At 45.8% G+C, this 21,531-nt stretch overlaps 1 protein-coding gene across 1 annotated transcript; it reads right to left on the bottom strand.

Annotated features, from left to right (window-relative positions):
* Positions 1-464: 464 nt before the first annotated feature.
* Positions 465-21,287, bottom strand: NEF1 (no exine formation 1). Its single transcript, XM_087392461.1, has 4 exons — positions 19,811-21,287; positions 2,690-3,258; positions 2,329-2,548; positions 465-2,162 (listed from the first exon to the last, which is right to left on the bottom strand). The coding sequence occupies exons 1-4, from the start codon at positions 20,993-20,995 to the stop codon at positions 846-848; spliced, it is 3,291 nt and encodes a 1,096-aa protein (XP_087248587.1). The 5' UTR covers positions 20,996-21,287; the 3' UTR covers positions 465-845.
* Positions 21,288-21,531: the final 244 nt, after the last annotated feature.

Raw genomic sequence — 21,531 nt, 5'->3', positions numbered from 1 at the left:
CTTGTATGGGTTAACTTGCAAGTCCTCATGTGAACAACAAACTATATCATAGACCCAATGCTGTTGACATGGTCTTTGAGTATGCTATTAGTAGAACCACAAAGTAACTGTTAAACCATTGGGCAGATTGAGAAATGGAGAGGAGATCTCTATAAAGCCACTGAATTGGTCTCTGCATTATTGAAAGCATATTCTTTAGACCTTTCTTTAAATTCAACTACCAAAAGTTTGCAGATATTTAATGCAATCAGTCCATCTCTTACAATGAATGCTTGGGCTGTATGTATTAAATATGAAGAAATTTTTAAAAAATAAAGAGAAATTACCAATTGTGAATAGAATTGAGCAATGGGCTTCCAAAAAATTAAAAATATAAAGAGAGATTGTCAATTGTGAATAGAATTGAGCAATGGGCTTCCAAAATTCGTGAAGGGAGTAATAGCATGCCAAATTTCTTACAGGAAAGAACTTACACTCGTATTCATACCCCTATGAATTGCCTTCTAAGCTTGAAATATCAAAATTGAGGCCATACCTGAACTTCTACGCATAAGACAGTAAAAAGGAGGTCAGCATGGAGCCATCAAGAGGGGTTACAGGACAGATTTGGGCTTCTTCAGTTAGACTAATGGAGAGAGAGAGAAGGGGAGGGGGGTCAGAATAAACACACCTCTTCGTTTTATACCTTTTCATAAAGTTAATGGAACACTTGAAGAGCATCAGAAGTTCAAAAAACCAATGTAGCACAGTAACTTTTTCCTCAACTCTTGGTAGTCACATAATCCTTTTGGAGCAAAACTGTCCGAAGAACCTTCTAATGTACATAACCTCATCTTCATAAAAAGTCAAATGAACTTCATTCCAGCAATCCTTACATGTCTTGAAACCAAATACTGTATCAGAGCATAGATTATTCCCATTAAAGCCAAAGCCCGAACCGTTTGTATATCTGTAATGATAATAGCTGGGAGGTTCAAAGGTGTCAGAAGCAAAAGCCAAAAATCAGATTGCTTCACATTGTCCCACATGAAGCGATTAAACATCCACTGATTGGGTATCGTAGTGAGCAGCAGCAAGCCATTTTTCAAAACAAAGAACAAACCTGGCCCTCCACTTTCAAGGCCCCAGGAAGCATACTGTTGGCCATCCCAAATCTCGGCGACTAGCCTGTACCCTGCTGCAACCACCAAATAGATGGATATCACAGCAGTCAGAGGGAAATAGCGCTGCCGATCCCCAAATCCCGTGAAAAAACTGGAGTCCTGATTGAGTAGCAACAAGATTGGAGCCAGAAAGAAAACAGCCCTATTCGAACCACCAGTCAAAATCATATTCAATATCAGGCAAAGTGCAAAGCATAGGCAAGTTGCAACATTGCCAACAGCTGGCATCCATGACCCCTCTATGGCAAGCTTCTTCACAGTAAATGTTGCTGCCAATGATTGATGCTTTTGCTGGAATCGCCGTTTGGGAACAAATCCAGAACCCACGCCAGGCTGCATCCAGTTCTTCCCCTTCTCCATGACCTTCTCTTTTACCAGTGAAGCCAGCTCAAACTTAATTTGCAAGGCAATTAGCATGAAGATGGTTGCATAGAGCCCTAACAGTGAAGCTCTTGAACCTTCCAGTGCCAAGAGTGCCACAAATTTCTCATCCTCATTCTCACCCATACTAAGCCTCGATTGACCTTCTACAAAATACATGACAGGTAATAAAGCCACCAATAATGCAAAGACCCAAGGCATATACCTTGGGCTAGATGCAGAAGGCAGGTGGGTGAAAACAAGGAAAACAGACAAACACAATGTGGCCCCCACAAGCAATGCATGTAAGATTTGAGCCTGCATGAAGTATTGAGTGCATATGTACACTCCCAGAGTGATACCTACTCCAATTGCATAAAAAAGCCGGAGCTCTACAATATATTGAACAGGGATAGCTGAGGTAAATGCTGCCAGTGATGTCACAATCATAAATAGCAACAGCCATGCAGGCCACGTGGGTTTCTGTGCACTCGTGCCATAAATTGTTGCATCATCAAGTAAGTGTTGAGGCACATGATAAGAATCCCACCAGAATGTCCAAACTTGAGGAACTGGAGGTTGAAGGAACATAAGGCAGACACCAAGTGTAGCCACCAACACGAGGGCTCTTTTGGCAGACTGCAAACATTTAACCTGTCAAAATTCAGTCTTTGCCTTTGCATACAGGTAACTCCACTTGCAAAACATCTTTATCCAAGTTCAAACTTTACCTATGAGAAGCAGACAGCACTCTTTCCAGGCAAACACCACAATATAATAAGAACTGAAAGGAAGAGGTTTTAACCTGTACATGTGCAAAGTGGTACGTAACAATAGGAATACTTGCAGTGCCACAGGCAAAAATGATAGCACCTAGAATGAAGCCATCGGAAGGTGGCCGCCCCAACCACCATTGGAGAGTGTCAAAAATTGTATATCTGGCATACCAAACAGATACACATACAGTTGCTGCATGTGCAAAGGCTTGCCATGGTCTCATTCTAGAACCCCCTTTTGTCTTGTCCCTGAAGCACAAGCCAAATGAGCTTCCAAACAAATGCAAGAGCTGAACAAGTAGACACCACCATATGCAAATGAAACAGATAAGCAGAATATAACCCCACCCATGCTTTCATTTCATATTGCAACAAGAATTGACAACATACTTGTAGAGGAGAACTGGTGGAGAAATTGCCAGTAAAAGAATGGTGGTTGCCCACAGAACATTTCTTGTTGATAAAAAAAGAATCGACAGTTTGGCACAGAATAGGCATGTAAGAATCCAGGTTGCCAAAGAGGTGATGCGATTCTCTGCCGTAAGCCGCCGCACCAAGAGTAAACCAACCGCTGTGGTCAACATAACCATATAGCTTGGATACACCACGTCCTCTTCAAGCCCATAGTAGCTGTTAGCGTAGTTATGCAGCCTATTCTCTAAGTGGCAGACAATTAAGGCATGAGCTATGAGACCAGCATCTGCCAGTGAGTGGACCTTCGCAGGGAGAAGAACAAGACCTGGAATAGCCAAGGCCAGCACTGCACTCCCAATGAGATACTTGCAGAGAGACTTCAATGTAACCCCACCCAACCAGACATTGAGAAACCAGAAATTATGTACCACAAACCATGCTAGAGTAACACTGGCAGTGACAGCAAAGATGAAGTATGAAGAAAGATTCTTCTTCGCACAAAACTGTGAAATGTAAAAAGCTGACACGATTGGTGCTGGCAAAAACTGCACAGAAAGGGGAAAAAGGTTAGCCAGGAGACAATAGCAACGGAGTAATCAAAGAATATTGTAATGACATTACATGAACCACAGATGAACACAAACCCATGTAACATCTTTATCATTTCAGATAGTGCCAAAAGTAGAGTCATGAGCACCTTAGGTTAGTCAGGAGACAATATAGCAACGGAGTAATCAAAGAATATTGTAATGACATTACATGAACCACAGGTAAACACAAACCCATGTAACATCTTTATCATTTCAGATAGTGCCAAAAGTTAAGCCACCATGAACACCTTGTAAAAGAAAAGGGAGCCAGTGACAACAAGTTGTTGCTAAATGAGGTCACAGGAGAAGAGACGAGTAGAAGGGAATTGACAATGTTAAACGAATATAAGTCGACATCCTGCAAAGATTAAACATACCTCTCTAAGCGAAACCCCTTCAAACTGTGCACAATTAAATGCTACCTAACAATGTTGGTAACTGCCCTGATAGCTGGAGAAAGGTTAAATCTCCTAACCTTTGAGGAAGTTTATCCTCTCTTGCTCTAGGAGGAAGAGAGATTGAACTTTAAGGACAAAGGTGGTGAAAAAAACACGTTTATCGCTCTTTGAGAATCTTCAACCTGACAGATAGTCACTGACAGACTCTGCCTCACCTAGCATCAATGTGAATAACTGTGTAAATATTTGAGCCGGGTTGTTAGTCTCTACAGATCTATCAATATCTTCCAAGCCTCACAAGCAGACTCTGCTAACTAAATGTGTGGGAGCACAAAATCTGCAATCGTTCCAATGATCATGGATAGTGCTCAGCATCCCTATGCTAACTTGCACAATCTTACCTGACACGTCCACTTGATCCTGAGGCTTGATCTCAACACAATCAGTAATCTCCTATTATGCTCTTGTCTCCATGTGACTCAATCTTTATCTTCCAAAGAAGATAGATAGTCCCATCAACATCCCCTTCTAGCGATAGGCATATGAGACACCATGGAAGCCTCTTTAGATTCCCTGAAAATTCTGTCAACCAAGAATCATTCACACTCACTGCAAACCTCGCTTGATTACAGCACACCTAGCTGAGTTTACATCACCCTTCTTTCTTAAAGCAAGGGACCTCCACCTTCAATTGTAGAAGCATATCTGTAGTAGACTACCTGGGCTTTGATGCCATGTTAGAAAACCTATGCATATACCTAGCTTACAACACAAGCAGAACAATGACCTTGCATCAAAGACTAATCTTGACCACTAGTCACCTAATGCGGGAGATAATTGCCAAGATACTATACACCTTCACATGCAAGTGCACAAGTAGATTGAGAACACATTCAGATGTGAAAAGAACACAAACTGAAACCGACTCGCTGGTGAAAGACAGCCATTACCACTCATAAAAGACAGCAATTGTGCTTTCATAAGCTCTCCCTCACTCCCTCTCTCTGAAGATGCACTAGGGCCCAGGACAAAACGTCGGGCTGGACCCCCCCGAAGGTTTTTATTCATGAGAGAAAATCTGTTACAGAAGTTCAGCGTAGAGCTGTCTGGTAACCTCTACCTTTCAAAACGTGAAAAATCCACTTTTTTACAAGAGCTTCAAGCTCAATTCAAATTGGCAACATGCCACTTGTCTAAAATCTAAACTAAGTCCTATTACATGCCACTAAGGGCCATTCTGGAGTCTTCAAAGCTTTCGGTCACACGAACCGCCTCCTAGATGCTTGTCAGGCTCCCGTTACGCTTAGGAAAAATAATTCTTCCTAGTACCTGCAACAATTAATTAAAGCGCACCACCATGGCACCCATTAATTGTTAGCGTTTTGCATGCAAATAACACACTGTGGACTAATTCTAGTCACGGTGGGCGTCCCCACTGAACACATGTGCACATCAAAACAAATATATATAAATATATTCTCTGGTTGACCGGAGTCAATACTCTTGATTATAATTAAAGAGCTTTGACCAAGGGTCGAGGCGCCTTAATTATAGCCAAGTCTCTTCAACCGAAGTTGGCACATCTTGGTTAACCAGGGTTAACCCTCTTGGCGCATGCCAAGTCTTGTTGACCGAAGTCAACACTCTCTGACGGCAGTCAGGTTTACTTGACTAGAGTCAAGTATCTTTGACCGTAGTCAATCCTTTGACCATTAAAATAACTCTTTGATCATAATTAACACATATAAAACTCTTTAATTATGATCAAATAAATGGTCAACTGTACTTTGACTTAGGATATTTACATTGTGGTGACATCCCCTCGGCTTCTATTCAGTTGACCTCAACTAAAAAGCTTCCTTGTAAACATCCAAAAGCTGTGGATGATCGGATAATTCTTGAATTTACAAGATACCTGTAAAATTGCTTACCCTGAGGGCCTTTACCTACAGTATGGTACACAATTTGCTCTGGCTGAAGCACTTCTTCCAGCTCATCCACTTCTGATGGATCCTCTGATACTGGTTCTGTAGGCTCTGGTCCCTGGAATTTCTTTAGAAGACTCACATGGAATGCATTGTGAATCCTCCAATGCTCTGGCAATGCTAATCTGTATGCAACCTCATTTATTCTTTCTGTAACCCTGAAAGGGCCATAGTATCTGGGAGATAACTTTGCATACACTTTCTGTTTGCCTTTAAACTTGCAGAGCCTAGCTTTTTCAAACCTCAAAAGTACCCAGTCCCCTTCCTTAAGATCCAACTGTCTCCTATGCTTATCTGCAGCTCTTTTATGTTTTTCTTGAGACCTTTCAATTGCTGTCCGGACTTGGCTGTAAGCTGTCAGGAGGTCTCTCACAAACTGATCAGCTGCAAATATTTCATCTTTGGTCCTCAATATAGGTGGCAAAATCACCTTCCCATATATGACCTCAAAAGGGGCTTTCCCTGTAGAGCTATGTACTGTATTATTGTAAGCAAACTCTACTAACGGTAGGTACTTTTCCCAGTCTGAACTTTGGTCACCCACGTAGCATTTCAGCATATCCAAAATTGTAGAATTTGCTACTTCACTTGGACCATCTGTCTGGGGATGAAAAGAAGAAGAAAATTTCAGATTCGTCCCCATGTTATCAAATAAAGCTCTGATACCACCAGAATAGATTGGTCATTCTGGGATCTCGATCACTAACAATGGACTTAGGCATACCATGATGTTTAAAAATTCGTGCTATGAACAGCTTAGCCATATGATCTGCCTTTATGGTTTTACGAACCGGAATGAAATGAGCTTGCTTGCTGAATCTATCAATGATAGTCCAAATCCCATCATTCCCTGACTTTGATCTCGGCAAATCAAAAATAAAGTCCATTGTAATACTTTCCCATGGTACCTGAGGCACAGGAAGAGGCATAAGTAGGCCAGGTGCCTTCCGTCTATCATACTTCATTTTCTGACACGTAAGGCATTCAGTAACAAACTGATGTATATCTTTCCGCATCCCTGGCCAAAAGAAATACCTCTCTAGTGCTAGAGTTGTTGCTGTAATTCCTCTATGTCCAGCATAGGGAGGTGCATGGCATTCCCCCAAAATCTTTTTCCTCATCTCCTGGGTGATGCATAGGCAATCATTTTTCATTAAATACCCATCTTTCAGGGAATAGTGATTGGTGGATTGCCCCTCTTGTATTTGCTGTAAAATTTCACCAAAATCTGAATCATGAGCATATTGCTCCCTCATGCCTTCCAGGTCCTGATGATAAGAAATAGTCACATTATTGACCTGGGATCTTCGGGACAAGGCATCTGCCACTCTGTTCCGAATTCCTGGGGTATGGACAATCTGAAAATGATACATTGACAGCATGTTTGCCCATTTCATATGCTTCTCAGAAAGCTTGGTCTGAATCAAAAAGTATCTCATACTTTGGTGATCTGTTTTAACAGTAAAATCTGCACCCAAAAGATAATGCTTCCATGTATGGATGGCATGAATTACAGCCAATAACTCTTTCTCATAGATTCCTAGATATCTTTCTGCATCCCGAAGTCGCCTGCTTTCATAGGCTACTACATGACCATTCTGATGCAATGCAGCCCCAACACATTCTCCACAAGCATCGCAATCAACATCAAAATACTGATAAAGATCCGGGACTACCAGAATAGGCTCTGTAGTCAACTTCTCCTTGAGTGTATTGAATGCTTTCTTCTGTGATAATCCCCATGTGAAGGCTGCATTTTTCTTAGTAAGGTCATGTAATGGAGCTGCAATATCAGCAAAATGTTTGATAAACCTTTTGTAGTAAGAACACAAGCCTAGGAAACTTCGAACTTCATGCACAGTTTTCAGCTCTGGCCATTCCTGAATGGCACGGATCTTCGCTGGATCCATTTGTATCCCATTCTTGGATATTATATGCCCTAGATAGTGGATTTCTTCCAAGAAGAATTCACTTGTCTTGCTGTTTGCATAGAGCTGATGATTTCTCAGCTCTTGAAACACTATAGCAAGATGTTCTCTGTGCTCTTCTTCTGTCTTAGAAAAACCTAAGATATCATCAAAGAAAGGACCCATAAAATGCCTGTACTTTCGGAAGATGCGATCCATCATTCTATTGAATGTGGCTGGAGCATTAGTCAATCCAAAAGGCATCACTAAGTATTCATACAACCCGAATGTAGTGCGAAATGCTGTCTTGTGCACATCCTGAGGCTGTATCCTCACTTGGTGATAGCCACTCTTTAAGTCTATCCTGCTGAAAACTGAAGCTCCATTTAATTGATCGAGGATATCATCAATGCGCGGAATAGGGAATCTATTCTTGATGGTCATTTTGTTCATTGCGCGATAATCGACGCACATACGGAATGAGCCATCTTTCTTCTGTACTAACAGTACAGGGGAACAAAAAGGAGACGAGCTGGGCTGAATCAACCCTTTGGACAGCAAATCCTGTACCTGAGCCATAATCTCCTCTCTCTGAGTCGCACTGACTCTATAAGGTGGTCTGTTTGGTGGCTCACTACCAGGCATTAACTCTATCTGATGATCTTCTGGTCTCTCTGGGGTTAACTCCCCTGGCAAAGTATCAGAAAAGCAATCTTTAAAGTTTATAAGAAACTGAAACTTATCTTTGTCTGCATCATTCATTTCAGCATGCATTTCATTCCCTTTTTCTTTTACAAAAACCATGTACGCAGAAATTGCAGACTTTATTACTTTACCACATGAAACATCAGATACAATGGGGATAGTGTCCCCTTTATTCCTGGCAATTAAACGCTGATTTTTCCCCCTATGCACAAACTCCAGCACTCTTTCAGGAAGAGTCAACTTCACTGCCTTGCGGTGAAACCAAGGCATTCCCAAAACTACATCATAATGTTTCAGTGGAGAAATGAAGAAGTCTTCCTGATCCACATAACTCTGAACATGAAGACGGAGCTTCCCTATCAAGGGAGTAACTGGCATAGGATTCCCACAGAACATTTGATCGGCATCCAAAGCCCTACCTAACTCCTCCGTTTTTATTCCCAGCCTCAGAGCTAGATCCTCTGATATGAAATTATCAGTAGCCCCTGGATCAAATAAAATTAGCGCTTGCTGGTCTCTAACTTTGCCCCATGATAGCAGCAATTCTCGTTCTTCTGGGTTCAAAGCATGACCCAGTATGTCAGGAATTCCCCCCGCCATTGGCTTTTGCAGTCCTCGTGGCTTCTCTGCCTCTTTTCCCTTCGAAGTTGAAGGCTTTTCTCGGCACTGGGCAGCCACATGCCTCTCTTTGCCGCACCTGAAGCATTTCCCATCTCTACGGAATTCCGCTATCTGTTCAAGGGTGAATAGAGATTTGCCCTTATAAGTTCTTGAAAACTAAGTACCCCTCGGCTTCTGAGGCTGAAACCCTTTCTTTTCAGCCTTGGGGTACTCTTTCTTTTCTGATTTTGAAAAATCAGTTTTCTTTTTATCAGCACGTCCTGCATGCAAGGATAGCACTGTAGATGGATCTTGTAGCGGCACAAGACTCGCTACTGAAGCTGAATGCATAAGGTCTTGAATATTCTTTGCCCCCAAAGCATTCACTACTGCCTGAATTCTTGGAGTGAGACCTGCTCTGTACTTTCTCATTTGGGTGCCTTTGGAGATCTTTTTGAAAGGTGCAACCTGCAAATAAACATCCCAAAACTTTTGGTTGTACACATCCACTTTATCTCCTGCAACCATATGCAAGCTGTCCCAATCTTGAAGAACATGGTCTCTAAACTGTTTAGGCATAAACTGCTGGTAGAAGGCTTTCTTGAAGTCCTTCCACTTCCTTGGGGCTGACCCATCTGTGGTCTGTGCACTCCACCATGCACTAGCTGTTGCTGTCAAGTGCAAACTGACCATTCTCAACTTGGAGGATTCTGAAAATTTTTCTGTACCGAATGCAGCATCAAACTGTCTGATGAACTGCAATGCTTTGTCTGTATGACCATACTGTCCATTGTAGGTCATAAACTTGACAGATTTTCCTCCCTCTTTAAATTCCTTGGTCTCTTTGGACGTCTTTCTCTTCCTAGACTTCTTGTGTTTTCTTCTTTTCCTGGATGGTTTATCTGATAAGAAAGAAGAAGACACAGAAGTCGAACTCGAGGTAGACGGTGATGGACTAGGAGATCGGTGATGATGCCTCGATCTCTTTTTACTATGGGACCGTCTCCTATGAGATCTCTCTTTCTCAGACTGTACACGAGAGTGTGCCTCTCACATTGGCACGTCATATACTGGATTAGGCATAGCTTCTGCTTGAAACAAATGCTGAGCCCTTGGATCCCTTTTGAGATTTTCCAGCTCTTGTATACGAGTGCGTACCATCTGTTCAAATTCTTGTTCAGTTTGCGGCACACTTCTCTGTCTTGGATGTACATCCCTATCTTGTGAATCCCACTGGATAGGTGATTGATCCATATTCTGGGATCTGCAGATTTCACACACCGTGTAGGTAACTGATGCACAACTACCTTTGCTTTTCCAACAGAAAAATACCTCAACAAGAGGTGTTTTGCATTCACAATCTATGCCAGTACTGGCTGTCAGTTCAAGGCATATTATACCCACACAGTTGCCAAAGCATCAACAACTATATTGCCCTTTTCTGGCTGCTGGAGATGGCTTCAAAAGGCATCTATTTTTCCCTCTTTTCACTGCTCAAAGGCATGCATACTCTTTTTCTGCAAATCTCTGATTTCTCTGCTTTTCTGCTGCTTTTCTGACAGTAGAAATCTACTTTCTCTGTTTTCTCTGCTTTCTCTGTTTTTTTCTGCTGCTTTTCTGACAGTAAAAGTTTGACAAGCAGGTGAAAATTGCTAGCAGAAACAGTCTCTGCAACTGTTCTTCTTTTTTTTTTTTTTTTTGGGAAAAAGAACAGTAACCAGATGGAGTAACTGGCTAGTTACTCTAACCAGATGGATTGGTTTTGGTCTGGTTAGTTTGCAACTGGACTAACTGGACTGGTCACAGTCTGGTTACAGTGACCAGACTGGTCTGGTTGGGTCAAGTTAACTAGACCTCTGACCAGGGTTAACTAACCAGAGTTAATTTAACCACTGGTTTGCCACATGTCAGTGCCATGTCAGCATCTGCCACATCAGCTTTCTGTCAGCCCTGCCACATCAGCACCTACCACGTGTCAAAGCCACGTCAGCTACTGCGCTGTCTGCCACGTGTCAGTGCCACGTCATCTGCTGAGCTGTCTGCCAGCATGGACTGCCACGTCATCAAGCCCACTGCTCATCTGCCACGTCAGCGCCTGCACGTGCATGCCACCTGGCTGCCACGTCACCTCGCACGTGTGGTTGCCACGTCAGCCTAAGGTTCAGACCTTGGCTGGCTGACTGGTGTCGCGCGCCGCGCCTGCGTCGTGGTTACGTCTGCAACACCTAGTGCCCACGCAAGGAATCGACGACGGATCAAATTGACGAAAAGAAAAAACGTCTGCGATCTACGACGCCTTATCGACGATTTAATTCGTCACTCGTAGGGCGGTAAGTTGGTCTCTTCCGTGAGGGTTCACACTCCTGCCTATCACAGGCCGTAACACACCACAGCCCACCTATTCTCCGTCAGTTCACTCCTCGACGAGTTCCAGCTGTAGGAGTTTTCGCATCATGACGCGCTATGTAGTAGAAGCTCTATGGAGCCCGTGCAAGAACCAAGAGCACTTCCACAACTGCCTTCATCAACGTCCCGTCAGGACTCAGGGCCCCCGTTAGCTTTTGCAATAACGCCTTGTCTGTTGCGCACAGCAAACTCTCCCCTTCCTTGCACATCCTTGCCTAGGCTACTACTTGGATCGTCAAAGGCTTGAGAAAGCCTTTAATCCTGCTCTAATACCAATGAAACCGACTCGTTGGTGAAAGACAGCCATTACCACTCATAAAAGACAGCAATTGTGCTTTCACAAGCTCTCCCTCACCCCCTCTCTCTGAAGATGCACTAGGGCCCAGGACAAAACGTCGGACTGGACCCCCCCGAAGGTTTTTATTCATGAGAGAAAATCTGTTACAGAAGTTCAGCGTAGAGCTGTCTGGTAACCTCTACCTTTCAAAACATGAAAAATCCACTTTTTTACAAGAGCTTCAAGCTCAATTCAAATTGGCAACATGCCACTTGTCTAAAATCTAAACTAAGTCCTATTACATGCCACTAAGGGCCATTCTGGAGTCTTCAAAGCTTTCGGTCACACGAACCGCCTCCTAGATGCTTGTCAGGCTCCCGTTACGCTTAGGAAAAATAATTCTTCCTAGTACCTGCAACAATTAATTAAAGCGCACCACCATGGCACCCATTAATTGTTAGCGTTTTGAATGCAAATAACACACTGTGGACTAATTCTAGTCACAGTGGGCGTCCCCACTGACACATGTGCACATCAAAACAAATATATATAAATATATTCTCTGGTTGACCGGAGTCAACACTCTTGATTATAATTAAAGAGCTTTGACCAAGGGTCGAGGCGCCTTTATAGCCAAGTCTCTCCAACCGAAGTTGGCACATCTTGGTTAACCGGGGTTAACCCTCTTGGCGCATGCCAAGTCTTGTTGACCGAAGTCGACACTCTCTGACCGCAGTCAGGTTTACTTGACTAGAGTTAAGTATCTTTGACCGTAGTCAATCCTTTGACCATTAAAATAACTTTTTGACCATAATTAACACATATAAAACTCTTTAATTATGATCAAATAAATGGTCAACTGTACTTTGACTTAGGATATTTACATTGTGGTGACACAAACAGACGTACAGCCAAGACTCCACGTATAGATATGCAAATCAAGTAGTACAACACCAGCTCTCAAAAGTATACCAAAACCTGCAGCTGAGGTAACAGGCACCAACACGAGCTGAGTATGCTGCACCCTCTGCTACAGAACTCCTCCTAACTGCTGCATGCCTCAGTAGGCTTCTGTAGCTGCTCAATGAGAGACCACCAGACTGCGCTGCAGAGCTCAACTACCACACAAAGACTGCCTTAACAATCAGGCTGGGGGTCCTCTAATAGAGCACAACCCCCCTATAAATTGGCCAACTGGACCACCACAATGGCTGACCAGACCCAGGGTGACTGACCCCTCAAAAATCCGACCCCACCTGACCTCTGCTTCTGGGCGACCTGCAGCAGCCCTATATCAGGCCGTGCCCAGGACCCTAAATTCTAATGAACCCTTTCTACTGCCCAAAGCCAGGGCCTGTAATCTCGCCCTATTCCAGCCTTGTATGCTGGGCTAGACAAAAGTCCATGTGACAGCCAGGGCCTGTTCCATCCCCCAATCTCATCCTATTCCAGGGCCTATGACAGCCTTGTATGCTGGGCTATACAACAGTCCATGTGGCATCCATGCTGCCCATGTGGCAGCCTTCTCACATGCTCCATGATCAGCCCATATGGCAAGCTATCACACCCATATACCTACAGTTGTCAAGCCCCTTTTCAATGGAGGCTCACAAGTTGGGCATTGACCCTATTCTTCCAACCCCCCGTCTCAATGACATACTCACCCAATCAAAGAGATGATCCTTCAGCTCCCATAGAAAAGCTCTCAGGAACAAGCCGAAGGTGCCGGGGCGTTATCACGTCCACAATCCCGCACCTTTTATACCTCCAGGAGTTGCTCTGCATCATTTTCAAACAACCGGAACCGAGCTAGAACATTCGTACAATCACAACCTTGACCCACGAAACGTATGCAGTGAGATCCCTATGGCTGCTCCACATATACCTCCACCAACTGCCAAACTTCCACAAGCTCTGGAATTGCTCCCAGCTGCCTCTGGAACCATGTTCTCAACAAGCTCCACTCAGGCCCGACTCATGAGCCTGCCAAGGTAACTTGATTCTAGATCCTCTATGCACCAAAGCTGGCATAGCTGAGGTTCCTCTGAGATCAGTTAGCTTTGGTTGGTAAGAACCTGGACACACAGAATCTAGCAAGGCTTGTACTCAGCAGGCTACCCAGGCTTTTGACCACGGGTCAAAGAGCATCCCACTTACTGCTGAGGCACTCTGCCCCATGGTCATGAAAGAACAGCTAATGTAACAAGCAATTGAGCTAAACTACTCTCTCACTAGCATGTACAACTCTCTCTGTAAGTGGAAGAGTGAACTGATCCTAAGCAAAAGTGTGAACTGATCTGTACTGAACCAAATCACATGTGTAGTGTAGCAGGAGATAGACTAACTCTCTCTCCTGCTCAACACTAACTGCAAACTGCAAGATGATGCACTCAATACACAAAGTGATGCTGTGGATGTGAGTGACAGAATCAGAGGGAGAGAACATAGTGGGCCTCCGAAGAGGAATGATACAACTGAATAATGAATGCCCAAACTTGATACAACTGTATGGAGGGGCTGAAAACCTCACTGCAAAACTGGGAAAAAACTAGACTAACTGGAGTCGCTGGATCCCTGAAGAGGCTGAGGCTACCCTACTAGGCTGCTGCAGGGAGGCCTAGCTGCTGCTGTACTGAAGGCTGACGTGCCAAAGTGTGCGATGGAGGATGAGACCCAAGGGGGCTGGCTTTATATAGGCCCCCTTGGACCTGAAAATGGACCAACCACCATCTTACTGCCCGCCGACCAGGCAGGGACCTGCCCGATCTGTTGTCTGCCCCGACTTGCCACGTGGCTGCTGACGTGGTGACACCTGTGGCTGACGTCACCCTCTGACGTGGCACCTGTGTTGAGCTTGATGTGGCTGCCTGCGTGGCAGTCACATGGCTGTTGCTGTGGCTGCGTGCTGACTGGGCAGCCCACGTGCCACAGCCTGAGGATGCCTGTGACATCCCCTTCTGCTGAAACTCGAACCAGCATATCAAAGTGGCCTCCCGCCGTCCTGATGGAGGTGACCGGCTGTGGTATACCTGGCTGACAAATCATGATCTGAATACCTAGTTCATGAATCCAGAAATGGGTGCTAAGCGCATGAATCCCGATTTGCAGGTATGGAATTCCTGGATCCAGTGCTAACTTCTGTTAAGGATATGTGCTGTGGGTGAATGCTCCAGGATGATGCCCCATGTGGTCTTCCTCGGTGCATATAGGTGACAGGGACAGAGGAAGACTTGGTTTGAGATAGGCATCCTGGTCTTGTTGGAACCCTGTTGCCTGCTGTAAGACTGTATCCTGCAGTAATATTGTGTCTTGCTTGCGCCGGTCTTCAGCCCCTTGAATGACTAAGATCAAAGGTCCAAGCAGAACACCCTTAAGCCAATAGATGAACTTGGACCCATGGCCGGGGAGACTTCGAGGTGCGACCCTAAGTGGCCGACAATCTACCCACCCTGAGATCTTCAGAGTGGCTGAAGCTACCTACATGTTGCTCTCTATCTGCTGCTCCGAAAATGCACCATTCAAGGCAAGAAGTTCCGTTGATGTAAGAGTCAACTGTGCCTACTTAGCTGCTTTGGTGGAAATGATGTCCTCTGAACTGCCTGAATCTGGGAGGATAAGGACCTTTTGACCACCAATCTGTCCATAGAACTGAAACATACAGGAAAACGGATGAGGCTCCCCCTTCTGCTGAACTTCAAGCTCGTCGATGGCCACTGAGGTTGTCCCTGTAGGAGTTGAAGCTGTAGGTGAACCACTCGACGCGGCTCCTTTTGCTCGAAGCTTTTGATAATGCGGACAATCTTGCTTCTTATGGCCCACACATGACAATGGAAGCATCGGTTCTCCTTGCCAGAGTGCTCATGTCGGTGCATCCAAGTACCCGCCATAGCCGTTGCTGTCCTTCACCATCCAGCTCTTCTTCTGCCGCCCATTCCCACCATCACCTGGGGTGGAATCCTGGGACTTCTTACTCTTGACCTGCTTGGATCCCTTCTGCATGAGCTCAAAGTTCCGAGCAAGCTCATATGCACACTCATAATCCCATGGCCTGAAACTTCTAACATACCACTGGATGTCTATGCGCAGCCCATGGAGAAATTTGCTTAGCTTCTGACTTTCCTACGAACGTCTGGGCGAAATTGTTGGCATAATGATTCATTGTCTCGGTGTCCCCCTGGCGTAGCTCGTAGAACTATTTCTAGGTGTTGGGGTGGTAGGATCGTGATCTGAGGTCTTTCACAACCCTATTCAACTCTAAAGAGGTGTCCACTCATCTGCATCAGAGTGGTCTTTCTGCCACTTGAGCCACCAGGTGACCGCCTCACCTGTAAGGTACATACATGGATGCTAGGATGCACTACTCGTTATCGCTCATGGCCATCACAAAAAAATACTTTCAAACTGATTGAGCCACGACGTCAACACCAAAGGTTCTTGCTTACCATCATACCGCGTGAAGTTGAGCTTGCCCAAAAAAGAAGGCTTGATGGGTGGTGCTCCTTGTCCTCCCCACATGGTCGGAGTAAAGTAAGGAGGAGTCGCTGGCCCCGTTCTTCCTTCTCCTCCCCAGCGGCACGCTCCCCGACTTCCTAAGCCTCGCAATCCCGGAGTTCCCTGCCATCCTGAGCCTCCCGATCGCGTTCCTCTCACCTTCCGAGCTGCTCTGTCACACTCTCTAGCGGCCTGCTCACATCGTCCCACATTTCCTAGAGCTGGGCCATGCGGGTAAGGAGAGTCACGGACTACTGCTTTTGCATCTACATCATGGCAGACATGGAAACATCTGCAGGATTATGTGATGGGAGTGGTGGTGGAGACACTGAACCCTCATCCCCCCCATGTTGGACTGCTATACCATTGTAGCGGGAGATAGACTAACTCACTCTCTCTCCTGCTCAACACTAACTGCAAAATGCAAGATGATGCACTCAATACACAAAGTGATGCTATGGATGTGAGTGAGAGAATCAAAGGGAGAGAATGTAGTGGGCCCCCGAAGAGGAATAGATACAACTGAATAATGAATGCCCAGAGGGCTTAATACAACTGTATGGAGGGGCTGAAACCCTCACTGCAAAACTGGGAAAGAACTAGACTCACTAGAGCAGGTGAATCCTCACTGGATCCTTGAAGCTTGAGGCTACCCTGCTGGACTGCTGCAGGGAGGCTTAGCTGCTGCTATACTGAAGGCTGAAGTGCCCAAGTGTGGGATGGAGAATGAGGGCCAAGGGGGCTGCTTTATATAGGCCCCTTTGGGCCTGAAAATGGACCGACCACAATCTTCCTGCCCACCGACCAGGCAGGAAGCTGGCCGACCTGCTGTCTACCGTGACTTGTCACGTGGCTGCTGACCTGGCACCGCCTGTGGCTGGCGTCACCTGCTGATGTGGTGCCTCTGCTGATGTGGCACCTGTGCTGGGCTGGCTGCTGCTGCCTGCGTGGCAGTCCACTGTTAGAAATGACCCAACAGAGGGTACACGCAGTGGAAGACTTATAGTAATGCCCAGGAGCTCACACAGCGTGCGGTGTGGGTGTGGAATCACAAACTTCTTTACTTATGTGCATACAATAGGTGTGCAGACTCATCAATAGACAATGAACCGGCCAGATAGAGAAACCACCAAAATATATATTTCCGTCCAAAACTATGGACACAATACAAGAGAGATAGATCCAGAGTCCCACCAATGATGTGGTCCTTTGATCTTACCACAAGGTCCTTCTCCTATCTGCTGGCTATCTCTAGACTCGGGCCCGCGTGCTCCACCTCGAGCGTCTGTAGACTTTCCGTCTAGTGTGTTCTTCTCCACCTTACTGCCTGTGAATCAGCCTAGGTGGGCAGCCCCTGCCAAGCTTTGTCTGCAGCACACAGATCCCTGTTCCACTGCTCCAACCTGCTTGTGAATGGCTGCTCCAGAAGATGATGATCTCAGCAACCTTCTGCCCTAGAAGACAGTCTAGGTTCAGCCTCTCCCTGGCTAAGTCTGCAGCACTTGTTGCACTCTCTCACCTCCTGTAGATAGGCCCAGAGAGTAGGCTCCCTGCTGCTCCTTTCTGCCCTGGAACTGCTTGGCTATGCTGGATAATGAAATGAGGCCTGAGCCTCTCCTTTTATAGGCCCTAAGGCCTGGCAAAGATACCAACCAGTCTGCCCTGACTGGGCCGACTGGACAGACTAGGTTGGCTGGCCCAACCGACCTGGTTGGCTCAGCCCAACCAGCTCTATATAAGGGCCCTTTGCTGGCCCTTTGTTCCATGCAGGGTCCAGCTCCTTTGCTGCTGTCCTGCCACCTGTCAGCCCTGCTTGCGAGCCATAGACCTGCCCATAGACCCCCACTATACTGCGCCTTGCTGCAGCCCTTTGCCGGTGCCTTGTCTTGGCCGTACCTCTTCCGTACACTGCCCTGCAGCAGCCCGTACAGATCCGTACAGCTTTGTACCCTGCTCCGTACACATGCTGATGTCAGCGCGCCTTTCATAGGGTCCTGCTGCAGTCAACTGAGTGCCTCATGCCAGGCCTGATCCAAGACACTGTGTCCCCACCATCTTCCTGCACATGAGCTGCTCCTGATGCAGCCTTTCATCCTTGGGATACCCCACCAACCATGAATGCTCCAGATCCACACATCCACGTAATCTCTCTTTGGGCACATCTTGCCCTAGGTCTCCCTCCCCCACGCTCTCCTCATTTGGGGGCTTACAGATGGGGAGGTGACCTTTCCAACATCCACATGACAGCCGACTGCCTGTGTGGCAGTCCACAAGGCTTCTGCTGTTGCTTCGTGCTGATTGGGCAGCCCACGTGGCAGCCCAGCATGCCATGGGCTGAGGATAACCATGACATGTAGCCAGCCATCTGAGAGTGTGGCATGTGTGCAGAGAGCCTCGCTATGTGCAACTGCCACCACAGTAGCGTATTTGTTCTATTGATATCAAAAGCGCGTTACAACTGTTGATGAAAGCTGGGAGCCTTCCTATAGGGAGATGGGGGTAGGGGGGCGCTATAACTCCTCAATGAGTGTGGAGGCCTGAAGCTCTACTGTGGGAATGAACTGTAGGCTGACGTGCTGCTGATTGAATGAGGGGCACGATCCCCTTTTTACAGCTTGGAAGGACTAGTCTGTGACTTCCATTTCACAGACTGGCCTAGTCTGTGAGCTCACAGACTAGCTCCAGGCTGAGCCTATTGACACTACCGTCTTCAACAGACAGCTAAAGGCTCCAAATGCCTCTGGAATAAGAACTCCCACCCTCTCTGTCCTCCGGAAGGCTTTTCCCTCCATAAAACCAAAGCAAGCAGCTGATTTCAAGCTTATTGCACAGAGAGAAAAAAACCCTCGGATTGAATACTATCAGAAATCTCTTAACAAGTTACAATCCAATGGTGCAAGCCACTCAGCCAGACTTCAAATACACGGAAAGTTAGGTGTCTGCCTATGCAGTAGACATATATAAGTCAGAGGAATAGCCTCTAGGATTTGCCCCTTTAAGTGACCATTCCGTTGTTACTTTGATGAGGAGAAGCTGAGGCGGATGGAGGAATGGAGGGGTAGCTCAAACTGCTGGGGCCCAAGAACAGATGCACCAAGTCCTAAATAATAAACGATGCTATACAAGCATTGGTAACGTCTTTTGACTCTGATCAATATCTAAGGCAGCCATCATTGTGTGTACATTTAACCTTGGCTGATCTCCTCTGAGAATTAAACAAGATTTCATCAATAGAGATAAGCAATGTAAATGATTACAATGCGAATAGCATAACATGAACAGGCAAATCATTCTAAGACATGTTTTGGAAACCTGATAAATCCTTTCACTAATGTACGGCAAAAAAAACAATAAACAGGTGATATTTTCATTGATGTGGAAATGAGGGTATAGGCAGCCAGAGCATAAAAGCTCCACTGCCCACATCTCCCTGTCAGCACAACTTATACTCAAAACCAACCCTTTCAGTTACAAAGACAGTGCCAGTCAGAACCAGGCTATCGTTGTGACCAATAGACGAATTGATAAAGACGAGCATCCAGAGCTAAACAGTAGCCATAATATCATTACAAAAAAGGTCAAATCTCTAAGAAACCACGAAAATAGAGGAAGTATCAACGAAGTCAAAAAAGTAAGTTAAAGCACACTAACAATACACAGCAGGATATGGAACAATAATGTTAAAACTTCAATCATGATTTCACATGGAAATGTAGCAGGACGTGAAAGCTTTCTTACCTTGAGAGGCAGTCCAACCACCAAAGATCCAGAAAGGGCTGCCAACATCATGGCCCCAGTCAAAAGAACTGAGCTGAAAGCATCACTTATCAAACCCATTCCATAAGCCCCCATTGCAAGAGCACCACCCAAAAGGGCTATAGATACAAACAAATAGCTCCAAGGGGCAGGAATATGAATATACTGGCCAAAAGAGTAAAAGATGACTCTGATCTCTATGCACACAATAATAACGAACAATGAAATGGCTCCATTCACAAGGCGGACTTGATGAAACTGCTTTGGGTCCTTCGCAAGCCACCAGAGAGCTCCCCTAGTTGAAGCATAAAGCTGGAATAGCAAGGGAACGAAAAAAAGGAGAAGCATTTCGCAGATAGAATTGACAGATGAGAAAATGTGGGCATGATGGGTGCCCACGTAAACTAGCAAAGGTAGGAACAGTAACGTGAGAGTGTGAAATGCCCCATCCAAGGGGCCAAGGATAATCGCTTCCTCTGTGATCTGTCCACCGTAGTTCTTCTCGGGCTTGTTTTTAAAAGACGATTGCTGAGGCAAGGCAAAAATCCAGTACATCCCAAAAAGAATCACCATCAGGTAAAAGGGCGAATTTTGGATTCCAACTGCTGCTATGACACCCCATGTCAGTATTGTTACGGCTGTGAAAGGTATGCACGCAAACAAGACACGTTCAAGGGCCAGCACCACTGACGGATTCTCCAGCTGCAACCATCGAAATTGTAAAGATACCCATATTCCTACCAAGAAATTTGCTTCGAATGACACCAGAAGCGCAAGGCAATATAGCGGCATTGAAACTACAGTAGCGAGGCTCGTTCCTGCTAGCACTAAAGCAAGCTGTGAGGCAAATATTGAACCCCATATACCAAAGAAGGCGCCATGTTTGATGTGTAGAGCATCAAGAATGTAAGACACCATGAGGCCTACTGTCAAAGTTCCAAGCACCGGCTTGCCACCCATTCCCAGCAGCAGAAGTATACAAGGAACCAAAGCTATGCCTACTCTCACATTATACTGAAAACTGCCAGCAGCAAATCTAAATTCCCCGGATCTCAGCCTGCTTGACTGAGCAACACCGTTGTAACCCATCGGCGAGGAAGACTTCATGTTTTGAAGTCCGGGGCTCATCATCGCGGATCCCCGGGTTCTGAATGAGGGATCCATCATCTTTGCTACCGTCGGAGCTTTGCTAGTGAACCAAAACTCGAGAGAGCTGAGCTTCAATTGATTACGCGAGCGAGCTACTTCTATGGAAACAACCCTCGATCTGGATCTTTCACTGCGGTGTCCATGCTACGGCGTGAATTAAGTGTCGGCAAAGTTTCTGCGCCGGCCCAGCGAGCAGGAAATACAAGCCCTGAATTCTGAGCTCCACGAATTCTCTCTCTCTCTCTCTCTCTCTCTCTCGCTCTCGCTCGCTCGCTCGCTCTCTTGGGCGGAAAAAACTATGAAGTTCCCTTCTCCAGGTACTTTCCACCTCGTCTCTCAATCTTTCCTCTGATGGGTACTTGCTGATCTCTCTCTCTCTCTCGCTCGCTCGCTCGCTCGTCGCCAAGGTGCCTGTTTTCAACAAAATATGATAGTCGTCATTGATTAAGGATCCTAGACCACCATGATTGCCTTGCCGCCCTTGCTGTCCTGAGTCCAAACTCAAACTCTGGACCTTCTTTGAGGGTACCAACAGCACCCATCTGACACTAAAT

The sequence above is a fragment of the Dipteris shenzhenensis genome, chromosome 21 (assembly GCF_047967505.1).
Source record: "Dipteris shenzhenensis isolate YYH24624 ecotype China chromosome 21, Dip_SZ_1.0, whole genome shotgun sequence".
Classification (NCBI taxonomy): Eukaryota; Viridiplantae; Streptophyta; class Polypodiopsida; order Gleicheniales; family Dipteridaceae; genus Dipteris; species Dipteris shenzhenensis.
The sequence above is the reverse complement of the archived record's forward strand: the minus strand, read 5'-3'. Positions and strand labels throughout refer to the sequence as shown.